Below are 19546 nucleotides of genomic sequence, written 5' to 3'. Positions count from 1 at the left end.
GTGTGTGTGTGTGTGCTCGTTTGTATACCACAAGGATAAGGACCCCGTGGTTCGTCAGCTCCACAGTATTTAAAGACTCCAAACCCTCCTTGTGGCGTGTGTGTGTGTGTGTGTGTGTGTGTGTGCTCGTTTGTATACCACAAGGATAAGGACCCCGTGGTTCGTCAGCTCCACAGTATTTAAAGACTCCAAACCCTCCTTGTGGCGTGTGTGTGTGTGTGTGTGTGTGTGTGTGTGTGTGCTCGTTTGTATACCACAAGGATAAGGACCCCGTGGTTCGTCAGCTCCACAGTATTTAAAGACTCCAAACCCTCCTTGTGGCGTGTGTGTGTGTGTGTGTGTGTGTGTGTGCTCGTTTGTATACCACAAGGATAAGGACCCCGTGGTTCGTCAGCTCCACAGTATTTAAAGACTCCAAACCCTCCTTGTGGCGTGTGTGTGTGTGTGTGTGTGTACGGGCGCACGCATGTGTGTATTAATAGTGGGTATGACCTCCTCGTGCGCGTATTACCTCATTCATACGATCAGGCATACTCTGTATTAGTCTTTTTATTTCATCCTGCGTAATTGCATCCCATGCATTTTGAAGAACTCTTTGAAGTTCTTGCAGTGACTGAGGTGCAGGTACGTGATTTCGTACTTTCTTGCCGAGATTGTCCCACAAATGCTCAATGGGATTTAAATCCGGACTACTTGCTGGCCAAACAAGTCGATTTATGCCAACTTCATCGAGGAAATCAAACACTCTTCTCGCAGTGTGTGGTCGAGCATTGTCTTGCATAAACAAGAAGTTCTCTCCGATAAAGGGTGCATACGGAACAACATACGGAAGGAGTATGTCTTCCACGTATACATCTGCGTTCATGTTCCTGTCAAAAAAGTGCAAATCTGTATGAGCGTCCGCTGAAATACCTGCCCAAACCATCACAGAGCCTCCATTGTAGCTGTACCTTTCACTTACAGTACAATCTGCAAATCGTTCTCCACGACGACGATAAACTCGTTCTCGTCCATCTGGAGAATAGAGACAAAAACGAGATTCATCGCTAAAGAGTACTTTGCCCCAGTCTGCGTAATTCCAGTCTCTATGCGCAACTGCAAAATTGAGTCGAGCTACGCGATGACTGTAAGAAAAGGTACAGCCGCTGGCCTGCGCGAAAACAGATTTTGTTCCGCTAATCTTCTCCGAACGGTGTCAACGGATACATTGCAATTGTGGACATCCCTTAAATTGTTTCGAATTTGAACAGCTGTTCGATGTCTGTCTCTTAATGAATTTAAAACAATAAATCGGTCATCGTTTTCATTGGTACGTCGAGGGCGCCCAGAACCAGGCCTCCTCTTGAAAGAATTGGTGTCTAAGTACCTGGCATAAGCACGTTGCACAGTTGACACTGACAGATCAAGTGCCTCAGCAACGTATCTTCGACTTCTGCCATCTTCAATTAAAGCAACAACTTGAGCAGCTTTTTCTGGAGTTATCGTTGCCATAATCGAGAAGTAATTTCGAGAAGAAGTAATTAATTATGGTTTCAATAGATGAAGTCGCAAGGAGCAACGCGTCTAGAGAGCTAGCAAATCAATCGCATAACTTGTACTATAGTCTTTCAATGTTTTTTCCGTTTGAGACGTGCTTATGCCAGGTACATTGACACCAATTCTTTCAAGAGGAGGCCTGGTTCTGGGCGCCCTCGACGTACCAATGAAAACGATGACCGATTTATTGTTTTAAATTCATTAAGAGACAGACATCGAACAGCTGTTCAAATTCGAAACAATTTAAGGGATGTCCACAATTGCAATGTATCCGTTGACACCGTTCGGAGAAGATTAGCGGAACAAAATCTGTTTTCGCGCAGGCCAGCGGCTGTACCTTTTCTTACAGTCATCGCGTAGCTCGACTCAATTTTGCAGTTGCGCATAGAGACTGGAATTACGCAGACTGGGGCAAAGTACTCTTTAGCGATGAATCTCGTTTTTGTCTCTATTCTCCAGATGGACGAGAACGAGTTTATCGTCGTCGTGGAGAACGATTTGCAGATTGTACTGTAAGTGAAAGGTACAGCTACAATGGAGGCTCTGTGATGGTTTGGGCAGGTATTTCAGCGGACGCTCATACAGATTTGCACTTTTTTGACAGGAACATGAACGCAGATGTATACGTGGAAGACATACTCCTTCCGTATGTTGTTCCGTATGCACCCTTTATCGGAGAGAACTTCTTGTTTATGCAAGACAATGCTCGACCACACACTGCGAGAAGAGTGTTTGATTTCCTCGATGAAGTTGGCATAAATCGACTTGTTTGGCCAGCAAGTAGTCCGGATTTAAATCCCATTGAGCATTTGTGGGACAATCTCGGCAAGAAAGTACGAAATCACGTACCTGCACCTCAGTCACTGCAAGAACTTCAAAGAGTTCTTCAAAATGCATGGGATGCAATTACGCAGGATGAAATAAAAAGACTAATACAGAGTATGCCTGATCGTATGAATGAGGTAATACGCGCACGAGGAGGTCATACCCACTATTAATACACACATGCGTGCGCCCGTACACACACACACACACACACACGCCACAAGGAGGGTTCGGAGTCTTTAAATACTGTGGAGCTGACGAACCACGGGGTCCTTATCCTTGTGGTATACAAACGAGCACACACACACACACACACACACGCCACAAGGAGGGTTTGGAGTCTTTAAATACTGTGGAGCTGACGAACCACGGGGTCCTTATCCTTGTGGTATACAAACGAGCACACACACACACACACCTAAATTAAATTGAAATTATGTGCAACCATTTTTTTTCAAAATAGCGGATAAATGAAAGCATACAAAACCGATAAATAAAGGTTCCCGCTTTGCTCCAGTGCATGGCGTGAATCAGGTATCGCAGCCCAATGGGACGAAATGCATGTGAAAGTGTGGAGTATCACCTTTACAATGCTTTTTTACCGAACTCGATACGATAATTATTCGCTGAGCTGCAAATTGAAGAAGAAAAAAGAGCGTTTTTAATTAAATTCGGAATAACTCAGCGAAAAATCATCGTATCGAGCTCGGTAAAAAAACATTTTAAAGATAACACTCCACACTTTCACGAGCATTTGGTCTCATTGGGCTGCGTTACCTGATTTACGCCGTGCACCGTCCCAAACTCGATCCTTTAATAATCAATTTTACATCCTTTCACTTCCTTATCCGCCATTTTGAAAACAATGGCTGAGCATAATTGCCACTTAAATATTCTTAAAGTGGACATTACAGCCTTCATTTTGTTTTTTTAAACATATTTTTATCATCATTATTTACCAAGTTATGATCATTTAAAATTTGATGAAATTTTCTCAAATTTTAGGTGTACCGCTTTTTTTGCGGGTGAGTGTATAAATTTCGAAAGAAAGAAACATCAGAATTATAAGACAGATACGAAAGTCGATTATTATCTATACGGAAACGAATACATACGATACGCGCGACAGATAATTCCGAGATCGAATATAATTTCACAGACCGCGATGAGTAAAGTCCACAAGAAATTCGCGGAAAAAAATCAAATGTAACGACGGTTCTAAGTAACGGTAATTCCACGTCAGCGGGCACAAGTATTATCTCGCAATGTTATCCGGTATCTTCCCGACCTTTCACTCTCGGCGAAAACAAACTCGACCCTCACGTAATTTCAAACAACACGAACGGTAACGGACGTAAATTTTAAACAGAGATTTCGCGAATTATCCAATTCTTGCTGAGTGGATTTCGGATATACGGTAACTCTCACTCGCGAAGAACGATCTCACGCAAACCCCGCTATTCTTTACGCAATACGATGGCGTCGGAATCTCGTGACTTTATTACTATTCACAATTCGACGCTCCACGCAACGATATAACGAGATACGAAACGAAACGATACGATACGATACGATACGGCGCTAACGATACGGTATAATAGAGAGTTTTTGCAATACCGTCTTTCAAATATGGTGAACGCTAACGTCACGCTATTAGGTCGAAAGACGAAACTGCGCATGCGCATCGTTCACCGTAACGTTATCCAGATAACGTGTGACGTTATTTCTGAGCGAATAAAGTTCACGATTAGCGTCTACGTTATGACCACCACAACGAAACCGGAACGATTACGCTTCACGAGTGGGGATGATCTCGTACTCTTAAGAGAGGTTATATCTCAAAATCCGTACGAAGACAAGGAAAAATGGAAAATAGTTGCAGACCGTGTAAAAATAGCAACACAAAAAGATTACAGTTTGCGTGCCGTCCGAGATCATGTCGAGCATCTTTTAAAAAATTGGATAAAAACAAACCGTGCAAATTTAAAAAAGTAAGTGTTCCAAATGTTTATATAAACTACAAAAATGATACAATTTTGAAAACATCACATAACTTTATTATTATGGTTAGGTTTATATAATTTTAGATGCAAAATTTTTCTTCTGATTTATTATATATTGATTTGTGTGTAGATCAGGGATCGAAGAAAAATATACGGAAAAAGAGCAGCTGCTTCAAGAAATAGAAGATTTACAACGAGAATATAAATCTTCAAGAAAAAATAATAATTCTAGCCTACAAAAACTAGGAACACAAGCAAGAGATACAGCATTAAAAAATGTTTATACATCAGAAGCAACAAGCGAATTAGAAGTCCAAGAACTTACATCTCCTATCTCCTCGTATCCGAACGTTTCAACAATGTTCTCACCACTTCCAATATTGTCACCAACACCAGTATCATTGCAGCAAGATTCCATTTCTTCCGCATATTCAACGGATATCGTAGTACGAAATCCTTCACCAGTGCCTTCACCACAACAATGCTTTTTACCAGGACTAGGATCAGGAGTACCATTATTAGGACCATCATCAACATTATCTTCAACAATACCATTATCACCTTCACAAGTGGGTCCTATAAGAAATAAAGTTTGTGGCGGACTTAAAAATTCAACATTGCAATTTTTAGAAGAAAAACACAACAAAGAAATAGAACTTGAGAAACAGAAATTACAATTAGAGCAAGAAAAATTCAAATTTGAAAAAGAAAAATTTGAAGTAGAAAAGAAAGAGCGAGAAATCAGGTTAGCGTTGGAAGAAGAAGAAAAAAGACACAGCCTTACTGCAGCAGATCAGCAGAGACAATTGATGGAAATACTATTGCGTCTTGTTGACAAACCAAAGATATAAGTTTCAATAATTTGTTAGTTTTATTTATTTTTTAGTTTGTTCAAAAACATTTATATATTTTATTGAAATATATAGATATGTGCGTGTTGCATATAAAGATATTACTATTTACTACATTTATGAAATAAACATAAACCTATTATATTTTAATTTAGTATTTATTGCTGTGTGAATATAAATCCTCTTATTCTTACATAAATTACATTACTTATTTTTTTATCGATTTTTGTGATAAAATGTTAATAAAGTTTTATATATATTTCCCCTCCCCCCCATCCTTACAATATATTTCTTTAAAGTAAGTATTCTTCTAATGTAGGTGGATCAAAATTAAAATATTGAGCAGTTTGGCTACTGTATAAACATGTGTGACAATTCACCAGAATTGTTGCTGTTTTGTACATTGAAACCACATCTTGAAGCAACAGTTTCTGGTTTTTCTTAAAATCAAGGAATGCAAATTGTGTTACTATTTTTCCAAAACCCCATTCGACCGCTTGTCTTACAGAGCTCATTCTTAAATTAAAAATCGCTTGTTCAAGAGTTAATACTCTACTTGTGTATGGTCTAAGTAATAATTCGAGGAGAGGATAAGCGCAATCTCCATACAATACAAAATTTGCATCTGGATATAATGCACATCTTTCTAATTGAGTATATAAAGGCGAATCTCTAAATATGCCTGTAAAGAAAATTTAATATCATTGACCATACTAAAATTTAATTTCATTGACCATGCTAAATTACATTTTATAAACATACCTGCATCATGTCGTCTACCAGAATATGGTCCATGAAGACTAACTATTATACCATCTGGACATAGATTGATATTTGAGACAATGTTGTCGTTTGTGACCAGAATAATATTCTTGTTGATTTATAGGTCTACATATTGCTCGTGCTGTTCCGTCAATGAAACCCTAGCAATTTTGCACAGGTGCTCCTTTTGCTGAAACAGCCTTTGAAAAAATAATTAATAAATTTTATTTATTGTAGCACAAATATTGAAGATATATTTCTAATTATATTAAGTCTTTCACCTGTGAATAATATTGAAGTTTATTTCTGTTAAGCCATGGTAGATTATTTAGATCTGTCAATAAATGTCCTTTTTGTTGTTGGATTATTCTCATTACAGTATTGGAAATTACTGAGAGATAAGGAGCAGATAGACCGAATTCATTTTCTAAATCTGACAGTCTATTAGGGTATACTAAACGTCTTAAGTATATACATAAACCTTCTATGCCTACAAAAATTCAGGAGAATCTTTGTTATATTTCTTTTTTATTACTTATTGTTATATTTATTTTTTATTAATTATATTATTGTTATATTTATTTTTTATTACTTACCTGAAACGACATATCGGTTTTCCGTTTCTATTCGATGAGGTATGCCAAGAGCAGCTGCAAGTCGTCCTATGTGTTCTCTTTCAAATCGAAATTTTCTTTTACATTCTTCTGGTGTCAAATTATTTACATCCAATCTTTCGTATTGAATATTTCTGATGCGGACATTTTCGCGAGGTACTAATAACTCGTTTATAATAACATCCTTTACTAAATTAAAATCGAAAACAGCAATGTCTAACAAATCCTCCATTTTTATACCTTCATTTGAATATCCTTTCGTTGTATATAGCGTCCGTTACGCAAAAACTCTTTTTGGTTAGAGCACGCAAAGGCAAAATACGGTATTATTAAGTCACGACTTTAACGTTCACCGTATCTGAAGACGGTATTGCAAAAACTCTCTAATGACTGTCGGCGACGAACCCCCTGAGAGGGACAAATCCGCGATACCCGGGGCCCAACTGGCGTCCGGCAACGAAATGCGAGAAAAGCACGCAGGCTTTCTACAACAATTCGGTAACGAGTTCACCGTCGCCTCGCGACGGTATCACGAAAGAGTACGACGCCAGCTGTATCCGGGAATATTTCTACGGCTACCTGAGCGACGGCTTACAGTTTATCTCTGGTGTCCGGGTCCTCGCTGCTTGGCTGTGGTCGTTCTCTCGGTATCGCAGCTCGTACGGAGAATCGTCCTCTTGCTATTGTAGCTCGTCGAACAGTGACTTGTGATAAATGCTCCGCAAGGCCCTCGAGTCTCGCGCCGATTTTCCGCGCATCCTGTCGATTTTCGATGAGAAGGGGTCGATATTCTCCGCCCTCTCAAATTTCGTCCTGCTGTAGTGCGGGTTGCCCTTCGATAGGAGCCAAAATCCGACGTTGACGGTATTCTGGACGATTGTATTTTCTCGGTAGATCGGACGTTTTAGGCTAGCCAGGCCGTATCCTCGTCCGTTTCCGGATGCATCTCCTTTCCTCAGTCTGCAGCCTGGGAGAGTGTTGATCGTTCCTTCGTCCTGGTTTCCCCGTCGTTGTTTCTCTAAAATTAGCGGATATTAATATAATGGTTACATATGGATAGCGGCGGAGCGGGATCGATACGTGACCTTCCTTTGGGGTGGAGGCATTGGTCCGCTACTCTCCTCTTCCTTTCTTCGGTAACTGCACCCTCCGGGATCTTGCTGTACATCACTTATTATCCGCTCGCTCAGATTGCCGCGCTCTGCTCGCTTAAAGTTAATCTCAAACACAGAAATCTATACAAAGATATATCACGAGATCGGATAAGGGGCGCCTCTCAGGTGCTAAGAACGACCCTCCGTACGCTTCCTCCCCCGGCGGGGTCACTGTGACGGAGCGCAAAAAGGCGTCACGTCACAATATATTTATTTATATTTATATATATTTATTTATTTTTATATTTATTATATTTATATTATATTTATGAAATAGATAGAGAGATGAATTGTAGTTTAATATTACTGGCAATAACGAAAGAAATATTACTGATATTGAGAAATATTACTGAGATATTACTAATTAAAATTGAAGGAGAGTGAGTCCGTAGGGCCAAGTGCTTGAGTATTTTTCTAGAAATAAACAGATAGACCACCCGAGCACTTGAGTTAGGTATAAACAGATAGGTCGCCCGAGCATTTTTTGGTCCGCGATGCGAGTAGTCTCGGTGTCGTTGCGAGAGCGCGAAGACGTACGTTAGATGAGCGTATCTCTTTGTTCATATTAATCTTGTAATCCAACAAATAAATATCTCAGTCATTTCCCCTAAAAAGTATTCTATTCCATTTTACATCCTTACACCAAAATATCCTACAATTTGGGGGCTCGTCCGGGATGATAACGGATAATAACGGGATAATAACGAGTTAATGGAATATTTGAACATTTAATCGGACATTTTCGAGAAGTTTCCGCGAGCAGTGTTGTGAGTTGTGCGAAAGAGAGAGACAGACAGAGGACGAGAGATCTTCGAATAGTGTGTGAGAGAGAAGAGAGAGATTTCGAGCAAGAATATTCGAGCATTCGATCGTCTTCAAGAAGGTTTCGCAGTGTGTCCGCGGGATATCGCATTGTGTTGTGTAGAAGAGAGAGAGATATAGAGGACGAGAAGGTGTTCGAGTAGTGTAGAGATGAGAAATCTGAATAAACTCACGGTAGCTGCCTTAAAAGAGTTGCTGTCAGCGCGTGGTTTGTCCAGTATCGAAAACCGAAAACCGAATTAATCTCGCGCATAATGGAAGCTGATCCATCGGGAGCGTGGTTGGACGATAGACGAGAAGATGATGAAGATGTCGGGGATTCTTTACAAGGAGCTGGCACGTCAAATGAGCAGCCAACGATTAATCCACAGCAACGAGAGATCGATTTATATAGAAGAGAGAGAGAGTTGTTAGAGTGTGAGTTAGCATTGGCACGTCTTGAAATAGAAGCAATGCGACGAGGAGTATATACCGAGTCAGTTGCAGAAGACGAAGGTCGACAACAACCGATGCATAGCATTGCTGCCACGAACAACAATGTTTTGGCCGGTCAGCCGCGAGCAAATATTACGGCAATAGCGGATTTGCTCAGTAATTTCAGCGATCAATCTAGTGATTATGAGATTTGGGAAAAGCAAGTCAAGCTACTCAAAGCGACATATAAATTGGAAGACGATGCTGCGAAAATACTTGTGGGCATGTAGCTTAAAAGAAAAGTACTCGAGTGGCTACATTCCAAACCGGAATACATTGCTATGACATTTGATCGTCTTCTGGACGAGCTGAGAGCTATGTTTCATCGTCGACAGAACAAGGTGGCAATTCGGAAAAAATTTGAAGAACGTATGTGGAAGAAAGATGAAACTTTCCACGAATATTTCCATGAGAAAATCATTATGGGCAACCGAGTACCGATCGACGACAGCGAGATACTTGAGTACGTGATTGAAGGCATTCCAGACGAGGCACTTCAAAACCAGGCGCGTATACAACGATTTACGACAACAGATGGATTGCTAGAAGCATTTGAGAAGGTAACTCTTCGAGACCGAGCAGGCACACCAGGATCATCGACATCGAACAAACGAAATGGTAATCAAAATAAAAGCGAGCGAAAAGAGACTGTTAACGGTGGAGAAAACAAAAAACATTCGACTAAAGTTGTACGTTGTTTTAATTGCGGCGAGCGCGATCATGTAAGTACAAACTGTCCGACAAAAGAGCGAGGCGCTAAATGCTTTAAATGTGGCGAGCGTGGGCATATCGCGTCGAGATGTTTCGAGAAGACGAACGCGAATAAAGAAAGTTGTCGGTGTCGGGAGTTTCGCCTTGTAAATACACTCACCCGCAAAAAAAGCGGTACACCTAAAATTTGAGAAAATTTCATCAAATTTTAAATGATCATAACTTGGTAAATAATGATGATAAAAATATGTTTAAAAAAACAAAATGAAGGCTGTAATGTCCACTTTAAGAATATTTAAGTGGCAATTATGCTCAGCCATTGTTTTCAAAATGGCGGATAAGGAAGTGAAAGGATGTAAAATTGATTATTAAAGGATCGAGTTTGGGACGGTGCACGGCGTAAATCAGGTAACGCAGCCCAATGAGACCAAATGCTCGTGAAAGTGTGGAGTGTTATCTTTAAAATGTTTTTTTACCGAGCTCGATACGATGATTTTTCGCTGAGTTATTCCGAATTTAATTAAAAACGCTCTTTTTTCTTCTTCAATTTGCAGCTCAGCGAATAATTATCGTATCGAGTTCGGTAAAAAAGCATTGTAAAGGTGATACTCCACACTTTCACATGCATTTCGTCCCATTGGGCTGCGATACCTGATTCACGCCATGCACTGGAGCAAAGCGGGAACCTTTATTTATCGGTTTTGTATGCTTTCATTTATCCGCTATTTTGAAAAAAAATGGTTGCACATAATTTCAATTTAATTTAGGTGTGTGTGTGTGTGTGCTCGTTTGTATACCACAAGGATAAGGACCCCGTGGTTCGTCAGCTCCACAGTATTTAAAGACTCCAAACCCTCCTTGTGGCGTGTGTGTGTGTGTGTGTGTGTGTGTGTGCTCGTTTGTATACCACAAGGATAAGGACCCCGTGGTTCGTCAGCTCCACAGTATTTAAAGACTCCAAACCCTCCTTGTGGCGTGTGTGTGTGTGTGTGTGTGTGTGTGTGCTCGTTTGTATACCACAAGGATAAGGACCCCGTGGTTCGTCAGCTCCACAGTATTTAAAGACTCCAAACCCTCCTTGTGGCGTGTGTGTGTGTGTGTGTGTGTGTGTGTGCTCGTTTGTATACCACAAGGATAAGGACCCCGTGGTTCGTCAGCTCCACAGTATTTAAAGACTCCAAACCCTCCTTGTGGCGTGTGTGTGTGTGTGTGTGTGTACGGGCGCACGCATGTGTGTATTAATAGTGGGTATGACCTCCTCGTGCGCGTATTACCTCATTCATACGATCAGGCATACTCTGTATTAGTCTTTTTATTTCATCCTGCGTAATTGCATCCCATGCATTTTGAAGAACTCTTTGAAGTTCTTGCAGTGACTGAGGTGCAGGTACGTGATTTCGTACTTTCTTGCCGAGATTGTCCCACAAATGCTCAATGGGATTTAAATCCGGACTACTTGCTGGCCAAACAAGTCGATTTATGCCAACTTCATCGAGGAAATCAAACACTCTTCTCGCAGTGTGTGGTCGAGCATTGTCTTGCATAAACAAGAAGTTCTCTCCGATAAAGGGTGCATACGGAACAACATACGGAAGGAGTATGTCTTCCACGTATACATCTGCGTTCATGTTCCTGTCAAAAAAGTGCAAATCTGTATGAGCGTCCGCTGAAATACCTGCCCAAACCATCACAGAGCCTCCATTGTAGCTGTACCTTTCACTTACAGTACAATCTGCAAATCGTTCTCCACGACGACGATAAACTCGTTCTCGTCCATCTGGAGAATAGAGACAAAAACGAGATTCATCGCTAAAGAGTACTTTGCCCCAGTCTGCGTAATTCCAGTCTCTATGCGCAACTGCAAAATTGAGTCGAGCTACGCGATGACTGTAAGAAAAGGTACAGCCGCTGGCCTGCGCGAAAACAGATTTTGTTCCGCTAATCTTCTCCGAACGGTGTCAACGGATACATTGCAATTGTGGACATCCCTTAAATTGTTTCGAATTTGAACAGCTGTTCGATGTCTGTCTCTTAATGAATTTAAAACAATAAATCGGTCATCGTTTTCATTGGTACGTCGAGGGCGCCCAGAACCAGGCCTCCTCTTGAAAGAATTGGTGTCTAAGTACCTGGCATAAGCACGTTGCACAGTTGACACTGACAGATCAAGTGCCTCAGCAACGTATCTTCGACTTCTGCCATCTTCAATTAAAGCAACAACTTGAGCAGCTTTTTCTGGAGTTATCGTTGCCATAATCGAGAAGTAATTTCGAGAAGAAGTAATTAATTATGGTTTCAATAGATGAAGTCGCAAGGAGCAACGCGTCTAGAGAGCTAGCAAATCAATCGCATAACTTGTACTATAGTCTTTCAATGTTTTTTCCGTTTGAGACGTGCTTATGCCAGGTACATTGACACCAATTCTTTCAAGAGGAGGCCTGGTTCTGGGCGCCCTCGACGTACCAATGAAAACGATGACCGATTTATTGTTTTAAATTCATTAAGAGACAGACATCGAACAGCTGTTCAAATTCGAAACAATTTAAGGGATGTCCACAATTGCAATGTATCCGTTGACACCGTTCGGAGAAGATTAGCGGAACAAAATCTGTTTTCGCGCAGGCCAGCGGCTGTACCTTTTCTTACAGTCATCGCGTAGCTCGACTCAATTTTGCAGTTGCGCATAGAGACTGGAATTACGCAGACTGGGGCAAAGTACTCTTTAGCGATGAATCTCGTTTTTGTCTCTATTCTCCAGATGGACGAGAACGAGTTTATCGTCGTCGTGGAGAACGATTTGCAGATTGTACTGTAAGTGAAAGGTACAGCTACAATGGAGGCTCTGTGATGGTTTGGGCAGGTATTTCAGCGGACGCTCATACAGATTTGCACTTTTTTGACAGGAACATGAACGCAGATGTATACGTGGAAGACATACTCCTTCCGTATGTTGTTCCGTATGCACCCTTTATCGGAGAGAACTTCTTGTTTATGCAAGACAATGCTCGACCACACACTGCGAGAAGAGTGTTTGATTTCCTCGATGAAGTTGGCATAAATCGACTTGTTTGGCCAGCAAGTAGTCCGGATTTAAATCCCATTGAGCATTTGTGGGACAATCTCGGCAAGAAAGTACGAAATCACGTACCTGCACCTCAGTCACTGCAAGAACTTCAAAGAGTTCTTCAAAATGCATGGGATGCAATTACGCAGGATGAAATAAAAAGACTAATACAGAGTATGCCTGATCGTATGAATGAGGTAATACGCGCACGAGGAGGTCATACCCACTATTAATACACACATGCGTGCGCCCGTACACACACACACACACACACACGCCACAAGGAGGGTTCGGAGTCTTTAAATACTGTGGAGCTGACGAACCACGGGGTCCTTATCCTTGTGGTATACAAACGAGCACACACACACACACACACACACACACACACGCCACAAGGAGGGTTTGGAGTCTTTAAATACTGTGGAGCTGACGAACCACGGGGTCCTTATCCTTGTGGTATACAAACGAGCACACACACACACACACCTAAATTAAATTGAAATTATGTGCAACCATTTTTTTTCAAAATAGCGGATAAATGAAAGCATACAAAACCGATAAATAAAGGTTCCCGCTTTGCTCCAGTGCATGGCGTGAATCAGGTATCGCAGCCCAATGGGACGAAATGCATGTGAAAGTGTGGAGTATCACCTTTACAATGCTTTTTTACCGAACTCGATACGATAATTATTCGCTGAGCTGCAAATTGAAGAAGAAAAAAGAGCGTTTTTAATTAAATTCGGAATAACTCAGCGAAAAATCATCGTATCGAGCTCGGTAAAAAAACATTTTAAAGATAACACTCCACACTTTCACGAGCATTTGGTCTCATTGGGCTGCGTTACCTGATTTACGCCGTGCACCGTCCCAAACTCGATCCTTTAATAATCAATTTTACATCCTTTCACTTCCTTATCCGCCATTTTGAAAACAATGGCTGAGCATAATTGCCACTTAAATATTCTTAAAGTGGACATTACAGCCTTCATTTTGTTTTTTTAAACATATTTTTATCATCATTATTTACCAAGTTATGATCATTTAAAATTTGATGAAATTTTCTCAAATTTTAGGTGTACCGCTTTTTTTGCGGGTGAGTGTAGATGACTTAATTGTTCCGTCTGACGACATCGAGATAACGGCATCGAGATGACGGCATAAAGAATCTTAAAAAAGTTTTAGCGACAGCTAGTGGTCTTATAATTAATTGGAAAAAATGTTGCTTCATGCAAACTACAGTCGAGTTTTTGGGCCACGTAATTAGCAACGGTTGCGTCCGCCCTTTAGATCGTAAAACAGAAGCGGTTCGGCGATTTCCGAATCTTACGAATGCCAAGCAGGTACAGTTTTCTTGGGTTAAGTGGGTACTTTCGTAAATTTATCCCTGGGTATTCTACTATTGCGCGAACCTTGACGAATCTGCTGCGAGCAAACACTAAATTTTATTTTGGAGAAGCTGAGAAAAATGCGTTCGTGCGGCTTAAAAATATAATGAGCGAAAAACCGGTGTTATATTTGTATCAAAGTGGAGCGGAGACGGAGTTGCACACGGATGCTTCTGCGCTAGGGTACGGTGCGATTTTACTGCAACGAAGTAGTGAAGATCAAAACTTTCACCCCGTTTATTAGCGGTAAAACTACTTCTGCGGAGCAAGGCTGCCAGATTGCATACGCTGCGTCCAGCGACGGCACGATTTGTATCCCCACCACTTTCGGACACAAAGGCATAAGCGCTCGTTGAGAGCTTATGCCTTTGTGTCCGAAAGTGATGGGGATACAAATCGTGTCGCCGCTGGACGCAGCGTATGCAATCTGGCAGCCTTGCTGCGGAGTCGAAATATGCTAGTTACGAACTGGAAGTCTTAGCGATAATAAAGGCGTGTTGAATATAACGCCTGCAACGCCTTATAGCGCTTCTATGTTCGCACATGTACGTCACGCGTAAGGATACCGAGCTCGTTCACAGGAGGCTCGTGCGCGGCGCTGTATTATTATTACCGCTGCGTTGCGTTGTGTTGCAGTATGCACGTTAAAAATTCATTCTTGTGCCTTAGTATTTTTATTTTGCTTTTAAAGACTAACACATTGTTTATGTAGAGTTCTAATCAATTATACGTATTTAACCACAGATAGATTGCGTAATTATTTACATAACCCTGCGCAACAGGTTATGGGCCCAGGACGTACTTTCGTGCGTTACTTACGTTGGAGGTTAGGTTCGTGTCTCGTTCGCAAAAGTCCGTTGAGTTTATCTTGCACACTTTTTCTTTTCTTCATAATCCGTTGGTAACACAGACTAGCGAAGTAAAATCGAAATGTCGACTCACGAAGATCTACGTGTGCCTATCTTGACGAAGGCATCGTATCAACGCTGGAAGTTTGAGGTGATCGCCTGTCTCAAGAGCGTTGGCGTCTACGAGGTCGTGAACGGCAGTGAGGTATGTGGAAAACCCGAAGAAGTAAAAGAATGGCAAAAGAAGGACGCAAAGGCAATGCGTATATTGTCAGGCGGCTTAAGTGACGATGATCATTCGGCGATACGAGAATGTAACACCTCGAAGGCGATGTTCACAAAAATAAAATCGCTTTACGAGACGAAGACTGAAGCAAATAAATATCTGCTGAATCAGGCATTGCACGCCATGAAGTTCAAAGATGGACAGTCCGTCCAAAGTTACTGTTCCGAGTTAGCAGTCATTGTACAACAACTCGAAGCCATCGGTGAGAAGATCAGTGACGCAGCATTGGTGACGCAGATCAGTGACGCAGCGAAGTTAATCAACGATTTGTCTATGAAATTCGACACATTTCGTGATACGTATTACATACAGGCAGCAAGTGACAGGACGATAAAATTTTACGACATCCATCAACAGCTTGTACTGATTGAATCACGAAGAGATGAAACCATTAGCAAATCAGACAGTGGAGATGCGCTGGTCACAAAATCGCAGAAGTCAAGCAACGATAAGAAATCGAACACTGACAAAAAGCCACGAAGCAAAAGTGAATGCTTTGAATGTCACAAGCCTGGACATTTTCGAAAAGACTGTCGCAAATACAAAGCCAGAATTGCGAAAGAGCAGTCACAAGGTAAATCGACCGAAGCAAATCAAACGTACAACAAGTCGCTAATGCTCGAATGTCGGTCGGCGTACACAACGGTCAATATTCATGGATAGGCGACAGCGGTGCCTCGAATCACATGACGTATCAAAGAGACGTATTCATATCATGAAGAGATCAACGACGGCTCATTCCCAATCATAGTTGGCAACAATGAAGTTATTCACGCCCGAAGCAAAGGGACAGTTGTTGTTAAATTATTATCAGGAGGCGATGTTACGCTAACAAATGTATTATACGTGCCGAAACTTGGTCGTAATTTGCTTTCGCTTGGTGCAGCAACGAAGATGCAAGTCAACGTGAAGTTTGGTGAAGACGTAATTGAGATGTCGAAGGATGGTCGACGACTGGCAACAGGATCGTTTACCAACAACCTCTACGAAATGGATTTTGTTCAAGTCGGCGGTGCTGCGAACATCAGCGTTCAAGAGGCTACGCTTCAGGTCTGGCACGAACGTTTAGGCCACGTAAACTATAGTTCAGTTCGTCAGCTTGCAAACAGTTCAGCGGTTGAAGGTGTGAAATTAGCAAAATGCTCAACCAGTGGGAGCGATAACTGTTTCTGCGAAGCATGTATCTATGCAAAACAATGTCGACAGCCATTCAACGAAAATAGTACACGAGCTTCTAAGCCAGGTGAACTAATACACTACAATATATGTGGACCAATGTCGGCAGAGTCGTATAGTGGTGCGAAATTGATGGCGGTATTCGTAGATGACTACTCTGGTTTTCTGTTCGTCAAACCAATGGCAGCTAAGTCTCAAATACTTCAAGCCATACAGGAGGTAATTGCTGAGGTAAAAGCAATTGGTAATGAGGTAAGACGCACACGTTCTGATAATGCACGCGAATTTCAGAGTACCGAAATGCGTAAACTAATGCGAAATCATTCAATTGTACAAGAGTTTTCAGCACCGGAAGCTCCACAGATGAACGGATGCGTTGAACGCCAGAATCGAACGATAGTCGAAATGGCTAGAGCGATGCTCACAGGTGCAGACTTACCACGTGGACTATGGGCAGAGGCGGTAACAACAGCCGCAAAGATTCGTAACTGCATTCCGTTGAAACGACTAAACAACAAGACTCCACAAGAAGCGTTTACTGGACACAAGCCGGATATTGGACATCTGCGTATTTATGGCAGCAAAGCATATGTTCTAATCAATGAAGGAAAAAGATCAAAATTTGATCCAAAATCTGAAGAAATGCGGCTTGTTGGTTACGCACACAAGGCATATCGTCTATGGCAACCAGGCATTCAACGTGTTATAATTAGGAGAGATGTCATTATAGTCGAACCTCAACCACAGCAAATGACAAGGATTGTCATGCCAGATGACAAAGATGATTCAAAAACGACAAATGAAGACATCGAAACCGAAGATGATTGCACTCAAACTGAAAAGGAGGCAAGTGAGAAACCGCGCAAGAAACATGAAAAGCACACAGTCGAAGTTAGAGCCGACAGTATTGCGAATCAAACGCGCAATAAAAGGCAATCTACGACGTCAATGGCTAGCATACAGTTATGCGCAAGTGCGTTCATTGCAAACACTGAATTGCCAACAACAGTTAAAGAAACAAAAACATCACCAGATGCGAAGAAATGGGAATTGGCAATGGCAGATGAGCTCAGCTCGCTCAAACGCAATGAAACTTGGACGCTAGTGGAAGCACCGAAAGATCGCAAGCCAATTCGTAACAAATGGATCTTTCGTTTAAAAATCAAACCAGACGGAAGTGTTGATCGATACAAAGCGAGACTTGTCATAAAAGGTTGCTCGCAGAAACCGGGTATCGATTTCTCAGACATTTTCACCAGTAGCACGATTTGATTCAGTGCGTATGTTATTGGCGGTGGCAGCGGCGAAGAATTTCGAAATCGCTCAACTTGATGTCAAGACTGCGTACTTATATGGTGATCTTACAGAGACGATCTGTATGGAGCAACCAGACGGATTCAACGATGGTACAAATCGCGTGTGTCTTCTAAACAAAAGCTTATACGGTCTTCGACAAGCACCACGCCAATGGCATGCAAAGTTCGACAGCTTTATGAGAGAATTTGGTCTCAAACCAACAAATGCGGATTCGTGCGTATACACTTCAAAGAACGGCGAACTGTTGGTCGCATTATATGTTGACGATGGCCTCGTATTTGGCAAATCAAAAATGGAAATCGACAAGCTACTAAAAGCGATGCAACAACAATTTGAGATAACGAGCTCGGATGCGACATGTTATCTAGGTGTCGAAATCATACGAAATCGAGAAAAGAAAACCGTATGTTTGATACAGACTGCATATGCAAAAGCCATACTCAATAAATTCGGAATGACAAGCTGCAATTCGGTAGCTACTCCGGCAGATACAAGTACTACATTGAAGACGAACATCAATGAAGATCCTAGAAATGTGTCATACTGACAGTTCGTCGGGTCATTGATGTACTTAGCGGTTGTGACACGACCAGACTTGGCATATACAGTGGCGACTCTCTCAAAATTTCTTGACTCACCAACTGATGAACATTGGAACGCTGGCAAGCGTGTATTGAGATATCTAGCGGGCACAACGGACGTCGGAATCATGTATGGATGTGACAGATCAACCGAACTAATCGCTTACTCAAACGCAGACTGGGCAAATTGTGTCAATACGCGAAGAAGTACTAGCGGCGTCGTGCTCTTACTCAACAGTGGACCAGTCACTTGGTTCTCACGCAAACAAGGTGTTGTTGCGACATCGACTACGAATGCTGAATATGTGGCAGCACATGACGCAGGAAAAGAAATAGTATGGGCTAGAAGGAAATCGGTTGCAGTCAAGATAGATCAACTACGTTATATTGTGACAATGCAGCAGCCGAAAAACTTATTGCAAACCCAATATTTCATCGAAAAACAAAGTACATCGATGTAAAATTCCATTATACTCGTAAATTAGTTGAAAACGGAACAATCAATGTCAAGCATGTAAGCAGCAACAGACAACTTGCGGACATATTTACAAAGCATATTTACAAAGCCGCAAACAAGGAATCTTTTCGAGGCTAATCGGAAGTCACTTGGAGTATACATTGCGAACATTTCAGCGAGTGGGAGTGTTGAATATAACGCCTGCAGCACCTTACAGCGCTTCTATGTTCGCACATGTACGTCACGCGTAAGGATACCGAGCTCGTTCACAGGAGGCTCGTGTGCGGCGCTGTATTATTATTACCGCTGCGTTGCGTTGTGTTGCAGTATGCACGTTAAAAATTCATTCTTGTGCCTTAGTATTTTTATTTTGCTTTCAAAGACTAACACATTGTTTATGTAGTTCTAATCAATTATACGTATTTAACCACAGATAGATTGCGTAATTATTTACATAGCCCTGCGCAACAAGGCGCTGAAGAAATATCACGTTTACTTATTAGGTATCGCTTTTACGATTGTTACTGATTGTCACGCGTTCGCTCTCACTATGAATGAGAAAGATCTTTGCGTGCGTGTCGCTCGATGGGCGTTACTTTTGGAGGAGTTTAATTTATCGTATAGAGCATCGGCCAGGAAAAAGAATGATACACGTCGACGCACTCAGTCGGAATCCACTT

At 41.7% G+C, this 19546-nt stretch overlaps 1 protein-coding gene and 1 pseudogene across 1 annotated transcript; one reads left to right on the top strand and one right to left on the bottom strand.

Annotated features, from left to right (window-relative positions):
• Positions 1–5546: 5546 nt before the first annotated feature.
• Positions 5547–7884, bottom strand: LOC145975573 (uncharacterized). The gene is made up of 4 exons (XM_083106161.1): positions 6574–7884; positions 6259–6467; positions 5978–6177; positions 5547–5897 (listed from the first exon to the last, which is right to left on the bottom strand). The coding sequence occupies exons 1-3, from the start codon at positions 6821–6823 to the stop codon at positions 6139–6141; spliced, it is 498 nt and encodes a 165-aa protein (XP_082962287.1). The 5' UTR covers positions 6824–7884; the 3' UTR covers positions 5547–5897; positions 5978–6138.
• Positions 7885–18393: 10509 nt separating this feature from the next.
• On the top strand, positions 18394–18870 carry LOC145976281 (uncharacterized; annotated as a pseudogene).
• Positions 18871–19546: the final 676 nt, after the last annotated feature.

The sequence above is a fragment of the Camponotus vicinus genome, unplaced genomic scaffold (genome assembly GCF_025532165.1).
Source record: "Camponotus vicinus isolate PSW18456_S1 unplaced genomic scaffold, iyCamVici1.0 SCAF_8, whole genome shotgun sequence".
Classification (NCBI taxonomy): domain Eukaryota; kingdom Metazoa; phylum Arthropoda; class Insecta; order Hymenoptera; family Formicidae; genus Camponotus; species Camponotus vicinus.
The sequence above is the reverse complement of the archived record's forward strand: the minus strand, read 5'-3'. Positions and strand labels throughout refer to the sequence as shown.